The sequence below is a fragment of the Serinus canaria genome, chromosome 4A, assembly GCF_022539315.1.
Source record: "Serinus canaria isolate serCan28SL12 chromosome 4A, serCan2020, whole genome shotgun sequence".
NCBI lineage: Eukaryota > Metazoa > Chordata > Aves > Passeriformes > Fringillidae > Serinus > Serinus canaria.
In genome coordinates this window covers 17558859-17578219 of record NC_066318.1, presented here as the reverse complement: position 1 = coordinate 17578219, position 19361 = coordinate 17558859, and the positions used below count along the sequence as shown (strand labels likewise).

The window sequence follows — 19361 nt, the reverse complement described above, 5'->3', positions numbered from 1 at the left end:
TGGAGGAGAAGGACAACTCCAACCCTCCATTCCCAGTGTTTGCACTGGGAACAGCAGCACCACGGCAGTCCTTCAGGAGAAGAAGTGACTTTGACATTGGCCTGATGGAACCACATGGGCTGGAATGTGATGAAGATGTGGGGTGTTCACCACTGCTTCCAAGGGATGTGGATGGGAAACACTCATGGCTCTCCAGCCTGGATTCTGGGCTTCCTTTTCAGCACAGCATCTCCAGATGTGTAGTTCACAGAAAGAACATTTTGGTTCAGCCTCAGAGAGCTGATAACTCCCAGTAACCTTCCTTTGGGCACTTGGAAAGTTCCTACAGATGTTGATCTCTGCCACCATTCCCAGATGGAGGGATTGGAGCATGGGCTGTCGAGGCAGAATTGCCACCATCACCTCCTCCATATCCTGCAGCACCACCAGCCTGAAACCTTTCCCAGAGCTTGAGGGAGGGTCAGTCTCCCGTGTGGAAAATCCAAGGCAGAGGGGAGAGTAACTCAAAGATTGGATTCCTCTTCTATTCCCTGTTCCCACTGCTCTTTGCTGACAGTCACAGAACTGCTGGGGTGTGCCTTGTCCTGCTGGGTAAAGAATGAATAGTCTTGTTCATTCAAAACCACAGAGTCATGGAATAGTTTGGGTTGGAAGGGACCTTAAATCCCATCCAGTCCCTCTTGGACTTGGCAGGGACAGCTCCCACTGTCCCAGGCTGCTCCAACCCCTGTCCAGCCTGGCCTGGGACACTGCCAGGGATCCAGGGGCAGCCACAGCTGCTCTGGGCAACCTGGTCAAACACTTGCTGAAGAGCATGAGTTTGAGTTCAGGTCCTCAATAAATGCAAAGCCAGGACCTTCATCAAAAACAGGGAATCGAAATAATAGGCTGTTACATTATTAATGTGAGGTTCCAACTTAGCTTTTTCATCATGGCATAGGAAATTACTGATTTTTGAAGTGAAATACAATGCAGAACAGCGAGGAGTGGTGGCCTCTGCAAGCATCTGGAAACCTGGATCACAATCAAAAGTGAAATAATTCAGCTCTCTCTGTGAGAGTTCAAAGGCAGCCTCAGAAAAAACCCAACCTCAGCTTATCTGGTGAGCTTTCTAACCATCAGAGAAGGTACAGAGTGTCTCCAGATTCAGCACAAACCCCCCTCGTATCTTTTCCAAATGACCAGTTACTGATTGTGAGTGTTCTGCATTACTGGCCAGGGAGAAGAAAAACGTCCTTAGGAACAGTCTCCACAATCATCCCTCATAACAGCACAGACATGCACAGTTCCACCCATCAGCCCTGGAAAATGTGCAGCTTCCCCTGACCTGCTGGAGGGGATGGAAGTGTCTGTGTGATGAGATGCAGAGGCTCGGTCTTGAAACCCTTTTGGATAAGAGGGAAAATGTAAAAAATGTATCTTCTAAAGAAGAGAAGATTGGTGTGACAGCTCCTGAATGAATTGGATCCCAGGGTTTACAGTCTATCAGCTCAGCTCTCTGCTTCATATTTGGTGTTTTTCCATCTGTAGGAAAAAGCATTATCATTTAGGATGAACTTTGTCCACTTCATGACAGACAGAATTATTGCACCAGCTACAGATGAAGGGACATGAGAAGTGGGTTTGGTGCATCATTTTCCATGCTCCTGTTTATTCCAAAATCTTCAATAATGGGCTAAAATCTGACAGAGCAGAAAACCACCAGCTGTTCTGAGCTGCTTTTCCAGTTGCACAGCTGCTTAGAGATGAGAATCTGTCTGATTAAACGGAAGGGATTTCAGAGAGAGCAGCAAAATTGAAGAACTGAACAGGTTTAAGTAAGCAATGACTCTGCAACATTAATGAGCCCAACATTGTAAGCACAAAACAAGGGGAGGAAATATTGGGGTAAGCCAGTGAGAGCTCTTGGGAAGAAGTGGCAGGAATTCAAAGCACAGAGCTGTAGCTGTGATTTAAAATGCTTTTGGTAAATAAGGTCAAAAGACTAAGTAGACACTCTTCTTTTGTTATAAACTGTGCTGGGAGTTCAAATATTTGGAAATAAATTTTAAACTAGCCAGCAAAAGTATGTTTCTAAGGCAAAGAAGAAGAATTGCAGAAGTTTTTGCTTGCTTAGTGAAATGAGAACAAAGGATGAATGGAAAGGGGCAAGGAGGGCAGAGCCAGTGAGAAATTATCAAAGGAAGAGTCTTGCTTTGTCTCCATTAGTGATAGATTGAATCATCTTCTCTAGCTCATTGTCCCTGCTTTTGAGCTTTTAAAGTGAAGCTGGATATCTTTTTTAACTTTAATTCTGTGGTTTTCCTGTGTGAGCCCCAGAGGAGACAGCTCAGCAGAGCTCTGAGAACCCATGAACATGAAATATTAGCAAGTATTTCATTGTGTTCTGCAGGCTCTGCAAACACAGCACTGGGATTTTGACCCCAAATCTACTTTGCCAGTGGGCAGAGGGAAATCCAGCAGTAACAATCAGCTGGCAGGCACTCAGCTTGCCTTGGAAAACAATTCGACAACTTTTCTGGTACAGAGCAAGTTTCTTTTGATGTCTCTGAAAATATTCCTTCTTTATTTGTACACCTGACACAAATCCTGGGAGCAGCCAGGTACTCTGGATACAAATATTTCTGTCTGAGCAGTTCCCTGAAATCAGGAGCTGAATATTCTGGTTTTATCCTCTGCTCCAGATAAATGTGGATCCAAACAACAACGGAGTTTTAAAGGAATGCAGAAGCAAGATGTGAGTTCAGATGTAAATATTTCAGCCATCCCTATGCAAATGGAGCAATTCCTTTATTTCTCCTTGGTGATTCTGTCCCAGGGAGGCTGAAGTGGGTGACAGCTATCTGTGACCTATGGGCAGAGTAATTCAGATGAAGGGATCTGGCCAAGGTGCAGCTGACAGGAACACAGAAATAACCATTAACAAACATCTCCAGTGGCTCCCAAGCCTGCCTTGGTGTCATTGTGAGCTGCCAGCCTGTCACTGAGACTTTGCTCAGTCCCCTGCACAGGTGAAATTTAAGAGACTTTTCCCAATTTTTAATTACATTCCTGTGCAACCCAACTCACTGTGCTTTGTGCTTCCCTTGAGGGAGGTGTAAGGTCTGAGAGTTGTTGTAGAGAGTTGGAAATTAAGTACAAAGGACACAGGGTTGGAGTTCCTCTCAAGTACTTGCTCAGCTGTGTAACCTTGGGGCAAATCACTCCACTGCTTTGTGCCCAAGTAAACCCAGCTGTAAAACCATCTTGAAAACCAGATGGTGCACAAAGATTTAAAATGCTCAGGAGAATGATGAGGGATGAGAAAAAAAAAAAAATGGAAAGAAGGAATTCTATAGTTCACTGCTGTTGGTATTGATTCCAGCAGAGTTAATCTGGACTAAATCAATAGAACTGAGAGGAGAATTTTCTTTGATATCCAAAAATCACCCCACACTCTCAAATCATTGTTTTCCTTCTCCCCTCTTGACTTTGTGTCATTACTTTCTCTCTAGAGGGTTAATTTTAAACCTTCAGTAGAATACATGTTTTCCCCTGGCAGCCTGAAGTTTCTAATTCAGGATCAGGTTCTACATGACTAAACTTTGATCTCGTACAGGATTATTTTTAGGCACTTCATTCTATAGCATTCTTTTCTCCCTGCTTTTTGTGCTGCCCTTCAGCCTGGCCTCTGGGGCACAGTGAAGTGTCCTGGGGCTCCACTGCTGCACCCCAAATAAAAACAGTGAGCTTTATTGCCTTCTGTAGATGGATAGTCCCAGCTTAAAACCAGTATTTGTACTCCTGGTCAATTAACAAAGGAAATACTAAAGTTTCTGTAGCAGAGTAAATCTTTGCCATATGTTAATACCTAAGAGAAAACTTAAATGTTTCAATCTTTTTTGGCTTTAGCATTTCCCCACCCCCTCACAGGAATGTGGGAATACTTATCTGCATAAGGAATATTTCCTTGCATAAGGAATATTTCCAAAGCAGGGTGTCTTAGGTTGCAAGAAGGGAAAACAATAGATTTCAGTGTAAACAAGGAATATTTAAATATGTGACACATAAAGAAGCCATTCTATTCACTACTCAGGGAAGACCTTGTATGTTTTTATTAATCACTAATGAAACTAAAATATTGACAGGTTTGAATTTTGGTGACATTTCTTCCCAAATTAGAAAGGATTTGAGCTGAAGGAAGTTGCAAACCAATCAATGTCAGCAATATGTCTTCAGCAAATTTAGCCCTTGTTAAGCAGTACTGGTGATCATTTTTCCAACACAAAAATACTTCCATTTCTATGTGTCTGGCAAACTGTTCTATTTCTTGTTATTGAATCTTTAGACTCAATATTTGAGCCATTGAATCTCTAGATTCAATATTTGAGTTATTGAATTTCACATTCAATATTTGAGCTGTGCTATTATTAATTTAAAACATTGAAATTCCATGCCATAAATACCAGAGTGCCTGGGATGATTAATCACACTGCTCAAACACCAAATTTTTAATCAAGCATAAGCCAAAGTAAAAATTCCCTGATATAATTTGAGTCCCTTTTTGGATGATCCAACTTTTCCCCTCCTAATACCACTTGAAACTGAATTTAAAACCAGGTGCAGAGCATTTGTGGGAATTAAAGACTCTTAAATGAATCAGAACACAAGACATTCTCAGATGAGCAGCTGTGGAAAACAATAAATAAAACAGAAAGTGAGCTGGAGATAAGGCAAATCCAGGTGATAAAATCATGGCTAGAACTGTCTAATACAGTGAAATGAAAAATACAAAGTACATTTTAAAGCCCTGAGCTATACAAATACTCATCAGACTCCATTTCCATTTTTGCTGCTCCTAATGAGGAAAAGGTTGATTTAGCTCAGTTGTGCCAGATGAAACTGCAGCTGGGAGTGTTTTTCCATATCCATCAAACTCGGGTTTCCCTCCAGAGTCCCTGAGTATAAATCACTGAGCTTGACTTCATTTCATGGAAGCAATTCCTTGACTTGCTCATCTTCTCTGTTTGAAGAAGAGGTTGGTGCATCATGAATTTTGCATGGTCCAAGCATGTTCCTCCCCATGTCACTGAGAAGAGCGTGCTGGGAGCTCCCTGTGCTGGTACGGGTTCCATAAATCAGTTCACAGGATGCAGCCCCAAATCCTTGGACATGCTGAGGCACAACCAGACGCTGCCACTGGGATTTGTCCTGACAGGCTGGGATGCTCTGGGAGCTGTTCAGGGAAGCCTGGGTTTAACAACAAACACTCAAACAACAAAATAATGAATTCCCAAAGCCAAAAATTTCAGGCACCATAAAACCTTTTCTTCTTAAAAAGCCCCCGGACAACCTAATGATGTAAATATGTTTCTTGCGAAGGCTTTGTTTCTTTAAAAGTGTTTTGAACTTGAAGTCTAACTAGTTTGGGGGAAAAAAATTAAGAGTTTAGGTGACCTCCTTGCTCTTGATCAGTGAAGCCCATTTTTTGGCAGGTTTTAAACCATTCTGATCCATTCTTCCCTTTGCCATGTAAGAAACCTTCAGAAAAATGAGAAATGCCATGGAGAAACTGACTACAGAACGCTGCCACAAGTTTGTATTTAGCCCAAATAATCACCTTCAGAAGCAGCCACTGTGCTTTTAAACAAAAATAATCTGAAAAAATAGTGATTTTTAAAAAAATCTCCCTTTAAAGAGACATCGTAAAGCTTAAATTTGCATATGAACAAATCTCTCCCCATTGCTCAGAACTCTTTCTTTCAATTATTACTTTTCACTATTTATGCTCTTCTTGTAAATGAATTAATTCATTTATTTTCCAGTCTTGCACTGAAGCAGATCTGGTCCATTTTTCTTGCTCAGTACAGCTCCCGTCACTCTCCTCGTGCCCTGCTGTAGTTCACTGCCTGTGTTTGGGAACACAACCATCCCCAAGGGAAGTCACATCTCTTAAAAGTAGGCTTTCATTATTTTCATTAGCAAAACCCACTTTTTAACACCAAGATGTTTGACTGCACCCCTTCCCAAAAAGAAACAAAAAGAATGAATTTGGGACGATCTCTTTTTTGAACCACAGTTTTGAAATCCTTGCCCTAGAGAGCAAATTCTGCAAGTTCCTTTGCTGAACGAGCAGGGGCTTTTTGAGGAAGATGTGAAGACCAAAGGAAAGAGTCTCTCACAGGACCTGAGAGTCTCACACAACCTGATGGCTGAACTGATGCCCCTTTTTCCCAGCTTGTTGCCCCTTTACCCAGGGCTCCAGAACACAATTCCCGGGCGGGCGCATCAAAGCGTGGTGGCAGATTTGCCTTTGGAAGTCAGAGCCTGCTTCAAACGCCTCTTCAAGTCCTGCATGTTGGGCGACTTGGGCCGCACCAGGTGGAGACCTCTCCTCTTCTCCCCGTTGCAGCTGCTGCCGCTCCTGCTGAGCTCCTGGCACAGCTGCTGGAAGGCCTCGTGCACGCCCTCGCAGCTCTCCCGCGCCGACACCTCGCAGTAGGTGCCGCCCAGCTCGGTGGCCAGCTGCAGCCCCTCCTTGGAGGACACCTGCCTGGCCCGCAGCAGGTCGCCCTTGTTGGCCATGAGCAGCAGGGGGATGTTGGCGTTGGGGTGGATCCTGCGGATGTGCTGGTGCAGCGGGCGCAGCAGGCGGAAGCTCTCGTAGTCCGTGATGGAGAACACGAACACGAAGCCGTCGGCCCAGTAGATGGAGCGGTTTATCTGCTCCTGGCAGCAGATGCTGTCTGTGTCATCCTGCAAAACAAGGGGATTTGCACATCAGGAATCAGCTCCAGACAGAGCTGGATCTGAGCACGGGCCTGTTTGTTAATGGACTCCCAGAAACCTCTCTGGAGGTACCAGGAAAATTCCCGGTGTTGGTAGCACTGTGCTGGCTTGTCCAGCCTGGAGAAAAGTAGGGGGATAGAATCTAAGAAAATAAAGATAGTGTAGAAAGTAACCTTACCCCTAAGGAGTTGCAGCTGAGCCAATTATCAAAGATTAGGAGCAGGCCTGACTTTACCAGGCCACAGCTGTAACCAGTGAGAAGAAGAGAGCTATAAAAGAGAGGGGGTGGCTGGGTGAGAAGGGAACTGGAGTTAGGTGGCTGCTTTGTGAAGAAGAAAGAGCCAGTGCTTGGAGGAGCTGCCCACGAGAAACACCAAGAGGGTATGAAACCTTTGTGATAAGGAGACAACAGTATGGAACCCCTGAGATAAGATGACAACAGAGAAAAGGAGATTCTGGGGGGACCCAGTTGTCACCGTTGAGCCAGAAATGACACAAATTCACTCAAAGGCTGACTTGCAGGAGAAGAATGTTTAATACAAAAATCCTCTCTTTTATAAACAGATTTGACACATTCTACTTGATTGGCTAACAAAACATCTTCCTCACTAACAGTCCTTGAGAAGGACAGGAAAACTCAGCAGAAAAACACCACCTGCAGGTTGTTTATACTAACAAGTTATCATCGTTTCTATGACTCCCTAAGAAGTCTCACAACTCCACTGAGAGAAAACAAAACCCATTTTCTCACTCTGACCAGGCTGTAGCACCCACACCTGGTCATTGTAGCCGAGTGTGAGCCAGGCTCTGCTCCCAGGGACAGGACAAGAGGAAACACCTCACTGCACCAGGGGAGGTTTAGGGTGGATATCAGGAGGAGTTTCTCCATGGAAAGGGTGGTCAGGCAGTGGCAGGGGCTGCCTAGGGAGGTTTGGAGTCCTCATCCCTGGAGGTGTCCAAGGAATGACTGGATGTGGCACTCGGTGCAAGGTGGGGATCAGTCATGGGTTGGACTCCTTCCTCCTTTTCCAGCCTCACTGATTCCATGATCCTCTCATCCCATACTACAGGAAAGCAGTAATGTGGAGTGGAGAGAGGTCAGAGCAAATTGGTTGAAGAGAAAAGCCAAAATACTGCTTTGAAAAGTTAGTTCTGAATTCTCTTCTACCCAACCAGTCAGAAACTCAATCTCTTATTATGGAAAAAAACTGATAGGCACAGTAAGAGCACTAAAAATCCATCAGGTTTGTCACAGCCTGACAAGTGAACAGCTGTCCCCCCAGGTGACTTTTAGGGCTTTTTCCAATTCTTTATTCAAGGTCTCCATGGACAGAGGCTCTCACTAACTCTGCTTGGTGAAGCCTGCCAGGTTTTCCTGCCTTGCAGGTCTCTAGATAGTCAGAGGCAAAGTTCTTTTGAAAAAAAGTAATTGGTTACCAAGAACCAATGACTGGAACTGAAAATCAGCTGAAATCTCACTGGTAATTTGTGGAGCAGTAATGGGTTTATATCACTTTTTTTCTGGTCACACATTTCTTGAGTCCATCACCCCTCCTATTTAGAGCCCCAACAACCACCAGCTCTGGGACTACAAAGCTGAAAGCAGCACTGTGGGCTTGAAAAGAGATCAGCTCACTTGTCAGGATGAAGCTATTTCCAGCTAATCCTCTCCTCTTTGTTATCCCTACTGGGACAGGGATAACCCAGCCAGAGAGGGAGATCCCTGCTGCAGCCTCCTTGCTTTGGAAGAACTGTCACTCCTGTCAATATTACATTTCTACAACACTGTAATTTTTTAAAATATCCTTTATCCTATCCTTTTTAATGTCCTTTATTTATGTTGTATTTTATATAACAAGCATATTCTCTGTACAGCTCTTCATGAAGCTGGTAGAAATTGTATATTTTAAGGGGAATTCAACATGATAAATAGAGTGCTCAATTTTTTATTGTTGTTGCTAAATTCTACCCAAGAAATTTTCATCAACTTCAGTAAGACTAATAGAAAACACATTTCATTATCTATTAATCTATAGAATACATATCTGCCATTGACATTAATTCTAACAGGGAGAATTTAGTGCTTAGCACTCTCTCCAGACAGATCACTTTTATTTAGACCTAAACATGATTGATAAAGCCTAACTTCAGAGAGCAGAGGTGGAAAAAAATGAGTAAAACTGATCAGTTTTCTTCTGGTAGATCAGACAGTAAAAGAACTACTGACAAGCTCTTCTGTGAGGAGGAGGAAGCAGAATTTCTGGAGGGTCAGAGTGTAAATTAGGCTTAAAGTTTTCCCCAGTTTACCCAGGAGTTCTGCCAGCCAAGTGCCCTTTGTAAATATTTCATTATTGCCCTCAGAGACACTGGCTCATCACACCTTGAGGTTCTTTGTCCTTGCCAGCTCATAGCTAAATCCTGTGAGCAATGACATTGGTTATCAGCTGCTCTTATCACTCCTCCCCAAACCCCTCAAACCCCAAAGCAGAATGATGCAGAGGGATCCTCCCCACAGCCTTGCTGGAAAGGTTAATGAGAGTGAACTCCAGCCAGGCTGGGGCAGGCTGTGGGAAGAAGGGCAATTTGCACTGTTGGGGTCTGGGCTGTAGCCAGTCTGGGGATAATTAGCCACTCTCCATGTCCTGGAAGCCTCTTTTCACTAGCAAAACCCTTTCATGGCCAAAAAAAAAAAAAAAAAAGAGGAACTAATTGCACTGGCAAGCTTTGAAAATGGGTTTGCAGAAGGTGCACATTCAGAGAGCCCTAAGAGCAGAAATTCTCCCTCACTCCAGCTAGGCCCACCCAGCAGTGAGATGGATGGATGGATAATCCCAAGTGGAATGCTTTATTCAGGAAATCAAAGGTTAATGGGCTACTTTTTAAATGGAAATCTCTGCTCCAGAATGAATTTTGAAACACACAGGCTTTTGCAGTGTACAGGCCAAGCAGCAATGAATCACCCAACAAAACCACTCATCTGCTTCTGTTTCTCTCTTACAATTTCACATTTCTGGGGGCTTGAATCCTGAGGGTTTCCACATGATTTCCTCCTGGAACCTTGTACCCAGCCTGCCAAGTGCAGGAAACTCTCTTCCTTTAGAATTTTAATTAAAAATCCATCATTTTCTCAGTCTTAACCTGTTCTGTCCCTTCAATTCTTGCAGATTTACCATTTGAAGCAAACAGACACAGGGGGAGATAAGGGTTTCTGTGGGAGATCTTGGAACAGCACAGACCTTGGACTGGGACAAAGAAAATGAAACTCCTTTCTAACTAATTTAAAATAATTTCTGACTAAGAAACCTCAGCTGTAGGCTTGACTAAATTTTGTGCAGCTCTGGAGTCACTGGACTGTAGGACACAGCTTTAAACAGTAAAATAGCATCTATGCGGTCTGAAAACAGGAGTTAAATGATTCCAATCCCTCCTTTTTCCACGGGACAGAAGAGAGAGAGGGGATTCCCTTTGTTTAGTGTTTATCAGGCAACCCCAGTGGTTCCCAATCACCCCCCAGCTCCTCTCTGCAGGGCAAGCTGGCAAGGCCTTTGTGCTGGTAAATCCCACTTGAATATTTGGAGAGCTTCCACTGCAGCTTTTGTTTGCTTCTGAGTGTGCAGAGCAGATGAGGGCTCCTGCCCTCTGCTCTGTGCACCCAGCACAGCAGAGTGGGATTGCACCAGAGCTTTCCCACTTCCAGGAAGAGAAGCTGGAAATGGAACTTTGGGAATTGGAGCTTTGCTTATTCCCTCCTATGAATTCAGGGTGGAAGAGTCCCGTGGCAAAGAGATGCACAGGTGGCTCTGTGAAGGTAAAACAAGGGTGCAGAGCTGTCCAGGCAGCCTGGCACACGAGGAGAGAAGGTGGTGCTCCCATCCCAACATATATTGGCCAAATCTAAGTTTAGTCTGAGGTTAAGGCCATACATAGGTGATGCAATGAGAATACCTGATTTTAAAAGAAATCTCTGCTGTTCTGTAGGAACTCATGAGATTTCCACCATTCATGTAACCCCAAATTTCACTACATTTCCTGTTGCTTTGACACTATCCTCTTGTTCTGCACGTGAAACAGATCTTCAAGGAGAGACAGCATAAATCCTGCTTGGAAAAATATTTCTAGAAAGAGGTTTCTGGTAGAATATTAAATCTAGAATATACTAGAATCATCAAATCCTTAGGATTGGAAAAGGTCTTTAATATCACAATAGAATCATCAAATCCTTAAGATTGGAAAAGGTCATTAATATCATCGAGTCAAACTGTCTAGAACATTGATAGAAAAAGGAGTGTGATAAATGCTAACACCTTAAAAAAACAGGAATTAATTACATTTAAAACCAAGAGCGAGGAAAGCAGGATAAATCACCATAGCTGGAAATGACAGCTGTGAAGCCTGGTCCCTTGGAAAGAAACACTTCTCTAAATGTGAAAGACTTTGGATGGGGAGGAAGGTCCAAGCTGAACCAGCTGGGCCTCTGGGCAGGTGAGTTTCCTGCCATGCAGAGACAGAAACCACTTGACAGAAAATAAAACAATCAAGCTGCTGGCAGGAGGGAACCAGATTGTGATTTTACTGCTGTTTAGTAATGTGTTGGAAATAAAATTGTTTTAATTTTGGCTTACTCCTGAAGGAGCCTGATTTAACACCTTCAAGAGCTCATTTTGGTGGAGTTTAAGGTACCTTGATTAGTCTTGGGTTTGAGCCCAGGTATTTTCCTGCTGCTAAGCAGAGTTAATTACAGATGGAAGTGCTGGCAATAAACATAAGACAGAAGTGTGTTGAAAAGCACAGAGCAGTTGTTTTACCTCCAATGAGACAAAGGGAGTGTCCTGGACCTGCAGAGAGATCTGCTCCCCATCTATGGTGAACTTCCTGGAATACAAAGCACCTAGGGGAGAAGGAAGATATAAGTCAGGGACTGTACCAGGGAACAAAAATGACAAAGGAAAGGTGAAATGGGACTGTTGAAATGCAGAGCTTTGAGGTTCAGGATGTGAGCTGCCTGTAGGAAAGTGACTGGCCTGGGGTGTTTGTGTGGCTGTTTGCTCAGCTGAGTGGGGTTGTGTTTGCTGTGTGGGGACATGTCCTGAAGGCACATGAAGGGCTGGAAAGGGCCACTCAGGATTGAGTCACACACACAAAGTGGGCACATAGATCCTACTCAAGTTTCCAGTCCATATTGTCAACTTTAAATAGAAGTGCAGTTCACTTTTATAATCACAAACGAAGACATCCAGGTGAAGCTGGTGAAAGGAGTGAGTGTTTCTTGCTGCATTTTTATGAATGCCTTTTAAAAAGTGCTCCAGTTTTGGACACAGAGTGAGTGACCATACACAAATCCCCCAGGTGCTCTTTGGGGTTTGTGTGGTTTAGAGCTTGGTTGAAATCCCCAAAGACTGGACACTTTAAACCTGACTTTGGTTAATCTGGAGAACACATATTCACAGGCAAGTACCAGTTCTACCCACCTAGGCCTGATCTAGCTCTGATCTAACCACTGCTATCCTGGGCTCGAACTTCATTTTGTTACTGCAGCTGAGTTAAATGACAATGAAAATTTAAGTCTTGATCTTGTGAACTCTCTGTGGTTGTGACAAGGACAGCTTCAGAGGTGGCTGTCATCATCATTTTTCTTTAGAACTTAACACGAGTCACGTGGGACTGTGAGGAAATGCTAATCCACATCTGTTGTGTGCAGCCCTTCTGTCCTGCCCCAGTACAATTGTCACTGCTGCCTCCAGAACAATGTCAGACGTGGAGAAATCCACCCACTGGAGAGCAAGGAATTCACATTAACAGGGAGCCCAGCTAGTGACAGTAATGCCCTCACTTCTGAAAATCAGCTTTGTTTCAAGGAAACAAGTGATTTTATTCCAGTGGAAAAAAGCCTGAGCTCACAGAGCATTTTCAGCACAAGGCAATTCAGCACTGTATCCCACATTATCATATCATGGTTTAATACTGTGAGGGGATCCAGCCCTGGTGGGATTTGGTTTGTATTTAAAACCAGCCCTGATTTAAAGGTGCTTTGATGAGAAGACACTGCACCCCTACACCAAGACCAGACAGCCCTATGGTCCCATTCCATGATGCCCTGCAGAACAAAGAGCAAGTGCTGCCCCTGCTCTGCCAGTGATGCCTGGCACAAGGACAAGCAGGGCTGAGTGACCCCAAGGGCAATCACTGCCACCTGTTCCTTACTGCTAGAATATTCACCTCTCCTGCAGCATGGCCATGGCCCTGGGAGCTTAATGGGAAAAGCATGTGGCTCCCAGCACTGCTCTGGCAGCAATCACTGCACAGCTCCCAGCTCTCACTTGATGTACAGCCTCCCAGAGAAGAGGTGACAGAAGAAAAGGAGCAAAAGTGCAGCCAAGCATCAGGGTTACTCGGGGTCAGGGAGGGGGAGCTGGAAGGAGGAGCTTTCAGAGTGCATTTCCTCAGATCAAAGGTGTCTCGTGCTGCTCCCTCTTCATCCTGAGCTCAGCAAGCATCTCCAAAGTCTCCAAAGTGAAGCATTTTCTGAATTCTGCCCACTTTCACCCCAAAACTGTGAGGTGGCCAATGTATGGGGTGTGCATTAGGGGTGAACATGGGGGGGGTACATGGATCCATCCTACAACAGTGGCCAAATCAGTCAGTGTTTGCCTGGAACACACATGAACACACCCTCTGGATTAAATGAGGAATGAATGGTTGCTGTCTTATGGAGAGGTGGTTACAATTTCAAGGTTTCCCTGCTTATAATAGCCCCTGAAATAAAGGGAATGCACAGAAAAGGTTCTGAACTGCATTTACACTCCTCAGAATTCCTCTGCCTTCCCTGGGGTTGCAGGGGGAGCAGCACTGGGTTTCCATGGTTTAGTTGATGTGTAGGTTGTTCCTTGAGCCTGTGTTTCACTATAGGTACGTCCCCAAGCAAACCTTTTACTCTGATCCTTTTCCATCAACTTGGGGAAAAAAAAACAGCTGAAAGGATCATAAATAATGAGCCTTTGATTTACTGCTTTCATAGCTCGAGGCTATTAACTGAAAATATGCACCTTATGGACATCTAACACCACTTGGCTTCCCTGAAACGTGCACCAGTCACAAACCAGAGAGGATTTCTTTCCCAGCTCCCTGCAGTGCTGCTGGGAAGAGCAGAACTCACCAGTGTTGGCTTCGTAGTCCCCAATAAACCTCTTGGTGAGGAAGCGCACGACCAGGGCTGCAAAACAGTGACAGAAAGGTGGGTCCTTAGTGAGAGAGAGCCCTGAGCCATCCTGCCCAGCTCCTGTGGCATCCTCCTGCAGGAAGGAGTCTCACATGGAGCCAAGTTAATCTCTGCCTTGCTCACGTGTTGCTCTGCAAGTGCTGCTCTCAACTCTCACAGACAAAGATCTGGGGCCAGCCTGGGATACCCAACACAGAGTTTTGCACAGCTTGGGTTGGAAATGAGCCCTGGGATTCAGGAGGTTGTTTCCCTGTGACTGCAGGTAAAACAATCTGTCCTTTGCTCTGAAATAATTTAGGAGAAGAGTAACAAGCCAGTAGACTGCAGCTAATCCAAATGTAAGCATTTTCTGTCATGCAAGAAGTGAGGCTGATGGATGGAGTGGTTCTTTCCAACCTTAAACCTCTCACAAAACCCATTAGTGATATCTAATCACACCCAGCAAACAAACCCATGTGCTCTGCACCCTTGGGTCATGCTGGAGCACCTTAACCTGAGCTGCTTTCTTAAACTCTTTGATAAGAACATTTTCCTTTTTCTGCATAAAACATTTAAATCCCATCATGGCAACAGTAACTTGTATTCCTGTGGTGCTTTGATCTCAGTAGATTCCCAGTAACTTGCAACAAGACTTAATTAAGAGTTAAATGTCTTATTCTGCAAGCAACGTTATTTCATAATAGATTTCATTTCAAGCAATAATTTTTCTCACAGTGATACAGGGTCATCCTTTAACACCCTTAAATGAAATAGCCTGTGCAGCTGTCTTCAAGAAACTATTTAAAAATAATATGAAGATGTGGCTGCTTCAAAGCCAAAACAAACATTTTGCTGAATCCCGTGGAACCACAGATGTAATAAATAAATCTGCTTTTCATAATTCCTGAAATCATGGACCAGATATTCAACAGTGCTCCCTCTAACCTCTTTTCTTCCTCTCTCCTTTGGAGAATAATAAAGACACATCTTGTATGCTGTGATTTGTCTGCAGAGCATAAAACACAGCAGGAGGATAAAAGCCACCTTTTGGGGTGTGGAAATTTAGCTACAATTAAATAATTTGTTCAAGAACAGCTAGAAGCATTTGTGAGTGCAAAACTCGCTGCTGGCTCATGTTGGCTTCTCACGCATCTACAGGAACTCTTACAAATTCTCCTATGCCTTTTCTTAAAAAAAAAAAAAAAAGAAAAAAAAAGAAAGAAAAAAAAGAAAGAAAAGAAAAGCAAATGGAAATAGCTAAGCTGCGGTTAATTTCGCTAGTTTGGGTGTGTCTGGCAGCGAAGGAGCAGGGAAGGAAAGCAGGGCACACACCTGTGCCTTACCTGTCTTGCCCACGCCGCTGCCGCCCAGCACCACCAGCTTGATGATTTTGTTGGGCGCGCAGTCCAGCACGGGGTACTCCGGGATGGGCAGCAGCAGGAAGTTGGTGGAGTACTGAGACATCGTGTGCTCAGGGATGAGTAGCATGCCAGAAGGGATGGCTGCTCGGGCCGGGCTGCGGGAGAAAAGCAGGAGCGCGGCTCCGCGGCGCCCGTCCTCGCCCGGCTCTACCGGCAGCGAGAAGCGCTCTCATCCCACTGCAGGCGTTCTCCCGAGGAACGCGAGAGCGCCCGGCCTCTTGCAGCCGCTGCCTCTGCTCAGACAGCGACTTCGCAGAGCCGAAGGGAACTTTTTGATCGGCCCCCGTGAAAGCTGACTCCGGCAGCCCGCAGCCAATGGCGAGGGCAGCGGGACATTCCTGCCCCGGCCCCGAGCGGGCCGCGCCTGCCGCTCGCCCCTCACGGCCCTCCCCTCACGGCCCTCCCCGGGCCCGCTCCGGGCGCTGCCCCTGCCCGCCTGCTCAAACCCCGATTTCGGGGCTTTGCAGCCGTCACGGGAGCGCTTGGAGCGCGGTGCGGTCACGGCCGTGCTCTCCTCTAATTCGGCCGTGAATAATCCTGTTCTGCCTGTCCGGGTCCTTCGCCCTTTCCGTGGCCCCAGCCCCGCGCTCTGTTGTTCTCCCCGGGCCCTTCATTGTGTGCTGCCCCTCCAGAGCCCCGCAGCCCATGGCACCCCGCTCTTCAGGATAATAAACACTTCCATCCCCCCTCAGAGCTTTCGGGCAGCTGTGGGATATTCCAAAATCCCAGCTGACATCCCGTGAATCCCCCGGGATACATTTGATCCGGTGCTTTGTGAGTCCTGAAGGGCGGCAGGAGCGTGGGGCAGCGTTGGGGTGGGACACTGCGGGCTCTGCCAACGCGGGAAGGGAATCTGGGGCTGCTGACAGACTGGGGCTGGGCGGCTTCCAGAGGGAAGAATGAGGAGAGAATGGCTTCTCTAGGAAAACTGAGTGGGGTTTTAGGGCAGCTGGCAGGGTCTGTGCGATGACGGCCTGAACTGAACACTGGCTACAATCAGCTCTCAGCGCTCTGGGATAGCAGGGAGGGAAGAACACAGGGGAAGGAGTGACCCAGATAAAGCAGAACTGCAAATAATCCAAAACAGATGTAAATTAAACTTTAAAAAATAGTCTAGTTGGAGCTTTCGTCTTTGGAAGGCTTCTCAGAAGGGAGCAGAGGCGAGGCTGGGACATGGACTCTGTCAGGCTGTGTGGGAGATGTGGATGGGAATGGAGAGCAAGATAAACTCCCAGAGCTCATGGAGACCTGGGCATGCAGATTCTCTGCAGGCAGGAGATGGGCTTGGCTCACTCTGAGGAGGCTGCAGCCACCAAAACGGTTCTCTGTGCCCAGCAGCTCTCACGGCTCAGCTCTGACCCACAGCACACACCTGAGCCCTCCCCAGCAGGCTCCAGAGCCAGCCTGGGTTCCCAGGGGATGGGAAATCAGGGCAGGGCTCTGGATGACTGCCCCTTCCCAAAGCACCCATCCCAGCTTCCACACCAGCATCTTCACAAGACATGAACTGCCCTGAGGAAAATCCAGCCCTGGGGCTCAGCAGTGCAGTGAAATCAGCACAAGAATCTCAAGATTTATGGACGTGTCCCCTTTCCAAGGTTCTCTTTCCCCTCTGAAACCTCATTGTGCAGCAGAATTTGTGCAGTGATGCTCTGCAAGTTCCCAGCATTGCTCCTTTGACCATGCTGGCAGCTGATGAAGAGGAGGAAGAAGAGTCTGGAGGCTGATGCAGCTCAGGGAACTGGGAGGGAGCTGCTGGATCCTCTGTCTTTTGGGACATGGCTCCTGTGGGAATGGTTTGCAAATCTTCCAGTGTCAATTTGCTTCCAGATTTTTGCAAAATGCCAAACACTTGAGAAAAACAAAATCTTTTCCAGGAAATTTCTTTACCGGGGTGCTTTAATCTCACATTAGTTTTGTAAGAAGAGGCAAAATTAGAGGAGAAATAGGAAAAAAGCTCAAAATCTTGTGGTCAATTAATAGGGCAGCACTTTGAAATGTGTTATTGAGCAGGACAGTGATAAATTTGGGATTAGTTAGCAGCAGTAAGTCACTGTCTGCCTCTCTGAGTGCTGGATCCTTTGTTCCCATTTGCTATTAAAAGCATATGTTAGTGAGTAATATAAAACCATTCATCACAATAGTCCTCCTCCAAAACCAAACAGTCATAGATCTGTCAGCTCCTAGGTGGCCAGAAGAGCTCCAGCCCAGGAAAAAAAAAGCCAGATAAGTTCAGAAAGACCATGAAGAATATTCTATACGAGCAAAGACATTTCTAGCAGAAAACAGCTCTGCTGGCTTGCTCCAAGAGGGAGGCACATTCAACTGAAAAAAAAAAGTTAAAATAATTTTGTGTAACCAAATGTGGTGCTGAGGAGCACAGAGGGAGTCAGAGGCACATGGAGGGTGAGCTTTGGCCTGGATGAATGTGAGGCAGACCCAAAGAATGCAAACTGTGCTCAAAGGATGCTGAGCTTGGATGTGGCACTCGAAAATCAGGAGTCCCAAGCAGGGGCAAGGAGCAGCTGCTGCTGTGTGAGGAGGGGCAGGGAAGCTGCTCCATGTGCTTGCAGGGCTGGATCTGCTGCTGACACGGGAGAGGGGATGTGTGGGGGCAGGAATGAGACAGCAGTGCTGCAGGAAATGTCAAACTGCTGCTTTTGGCAGCTCTGAGGGCTTCTGGTTGCTTAAAACAAATGTGAAAGCAGTTTCAGGCTGCATGTTGGAAGCAGAGCAGTGAAGTTAGAGTTCCTTTGCTGATATGGTTCAATATTAATTTCTTCTGCACCAGCCCTGGCTTCTTGTGCTTCTCCCCAGATCTTGTTCCACCACGTGCAGGAATCTCTGAGCAGAGAGGAGGGCTTTTAGTACAAATAAAAAAGCTGTGCATTCTCCCAGAGTTTTCAATCTGCTCTCAAGCTCCCCTCTCCTCTCAGCTTGGAGGCTTTAATTCAGAAAGGATTCAAGTAAAATGCAGAATCAAACCCAGAGGTTTTCAGACATGGTCCTTGTCTGATTTTCTAGATTGCCAGAGCAGCCTTTCCAGGGAGTGAAGGCACTCAGAAGGATTCACACTCTCTGAGGTTGTGTAACCCTTGGCATGTGGAATAACATTGTTTTTAAAGGAGATATTAATTGTTTGTGCACAATGGACTTATATTTAGCTAAAACCCTCATGTTTTAAATTCTAATTCTCTTGGAAAAACAATAGCTTAAATTAGAGGGGGAATGTTTGCAAAACTGAGAGCGACTTTGGAAACATTGGATGGTTGTGGAGGTTTCACTTTACCACCCCTTGGGTTGCTCATGCAAAGATTTGTGCCTTTGCATGGTGCACAGAGATTGTTATTTCCACACCAAATTTTTTACAGATTTATTTACTGCTCTGTGTTGCTTTTGGCTCTGTTTGTTAGAAGATTTTCTATTTATATTGTTGTTGGCCCTCCTACACATTTTCAGAGACGAAGCTTGCTAAAAATAAAAGTATTTGCCATGACCAGAGTGCCCGTCACAAGAGGATGTCAGAGTGCTTTAAAACTGGCTGTAATTATTCCTCACACATTGTACAAAAGGAATAAGAGATGAGCAGAGCCAGAGAGACCTTGCTAAGGTCCCAGCATGTTGGAGAAATGTTTCTCCTTCTGCCTAGCTCTGCAGAAATGATTTTTCCTCCAGAACTCCATTTGTAACCATTACATTTGCCTCTGGTACATCTTTCATAGAATATATTGATGTTAGGGGGACTTGGAAGGAGAAACAGGGCTGGTTTTGGAGCAGAAGTGGGAATTGTGGCTGTGGGAAAGTGCCAGGGGCTGTGGCAGGTGCTGAGATAGAACTCCTGGCTGGCAGCTCGTGCACACCCCCATGAAGTGACTCCAACCAACAAGAATTGATCCCTGCAGCTCTCTCTGTCCCTCCTTGTGGCAAACTTGGGGGCCAAAGGTCACTTCTGACACTGCGTTCAACAGAAATTGTCT

At 45.6% G+C, this 19361-nt stretch overlaps 1 protein-coding gene across 1 annotated transcript; it reads right to left on the bottom strand.

Annotated features, from left to right (window-relative positions):
• Positions 1–4064: 4064 nt before the first annotated feature.
• On the bottom strand, positions 4065–16241 carry LOC103816333 (ras-like protein family member 11A-like). The gene is made up of 4 exons (XM_009090287.4): positions 15307–16241; positions 13922–13978; positions 11574–11656; positions 4065–6735 (listed from the first exon to the last, which is right to left on the bottom strand). The coding sequence occupies exons 1-4, from the start codon at positions 15449–15451 to the stop codon at positions 6268–6270; spliced, it is 753 nt and encodes a 250-aa protein (XP_009088535.1). The 5' UTR covers positions 15452–16241; the 3' UTR covers positions 4065–6267.
• Between the last annotated feature and the right edge of the window lie 3120 nt (positions 16242–19361).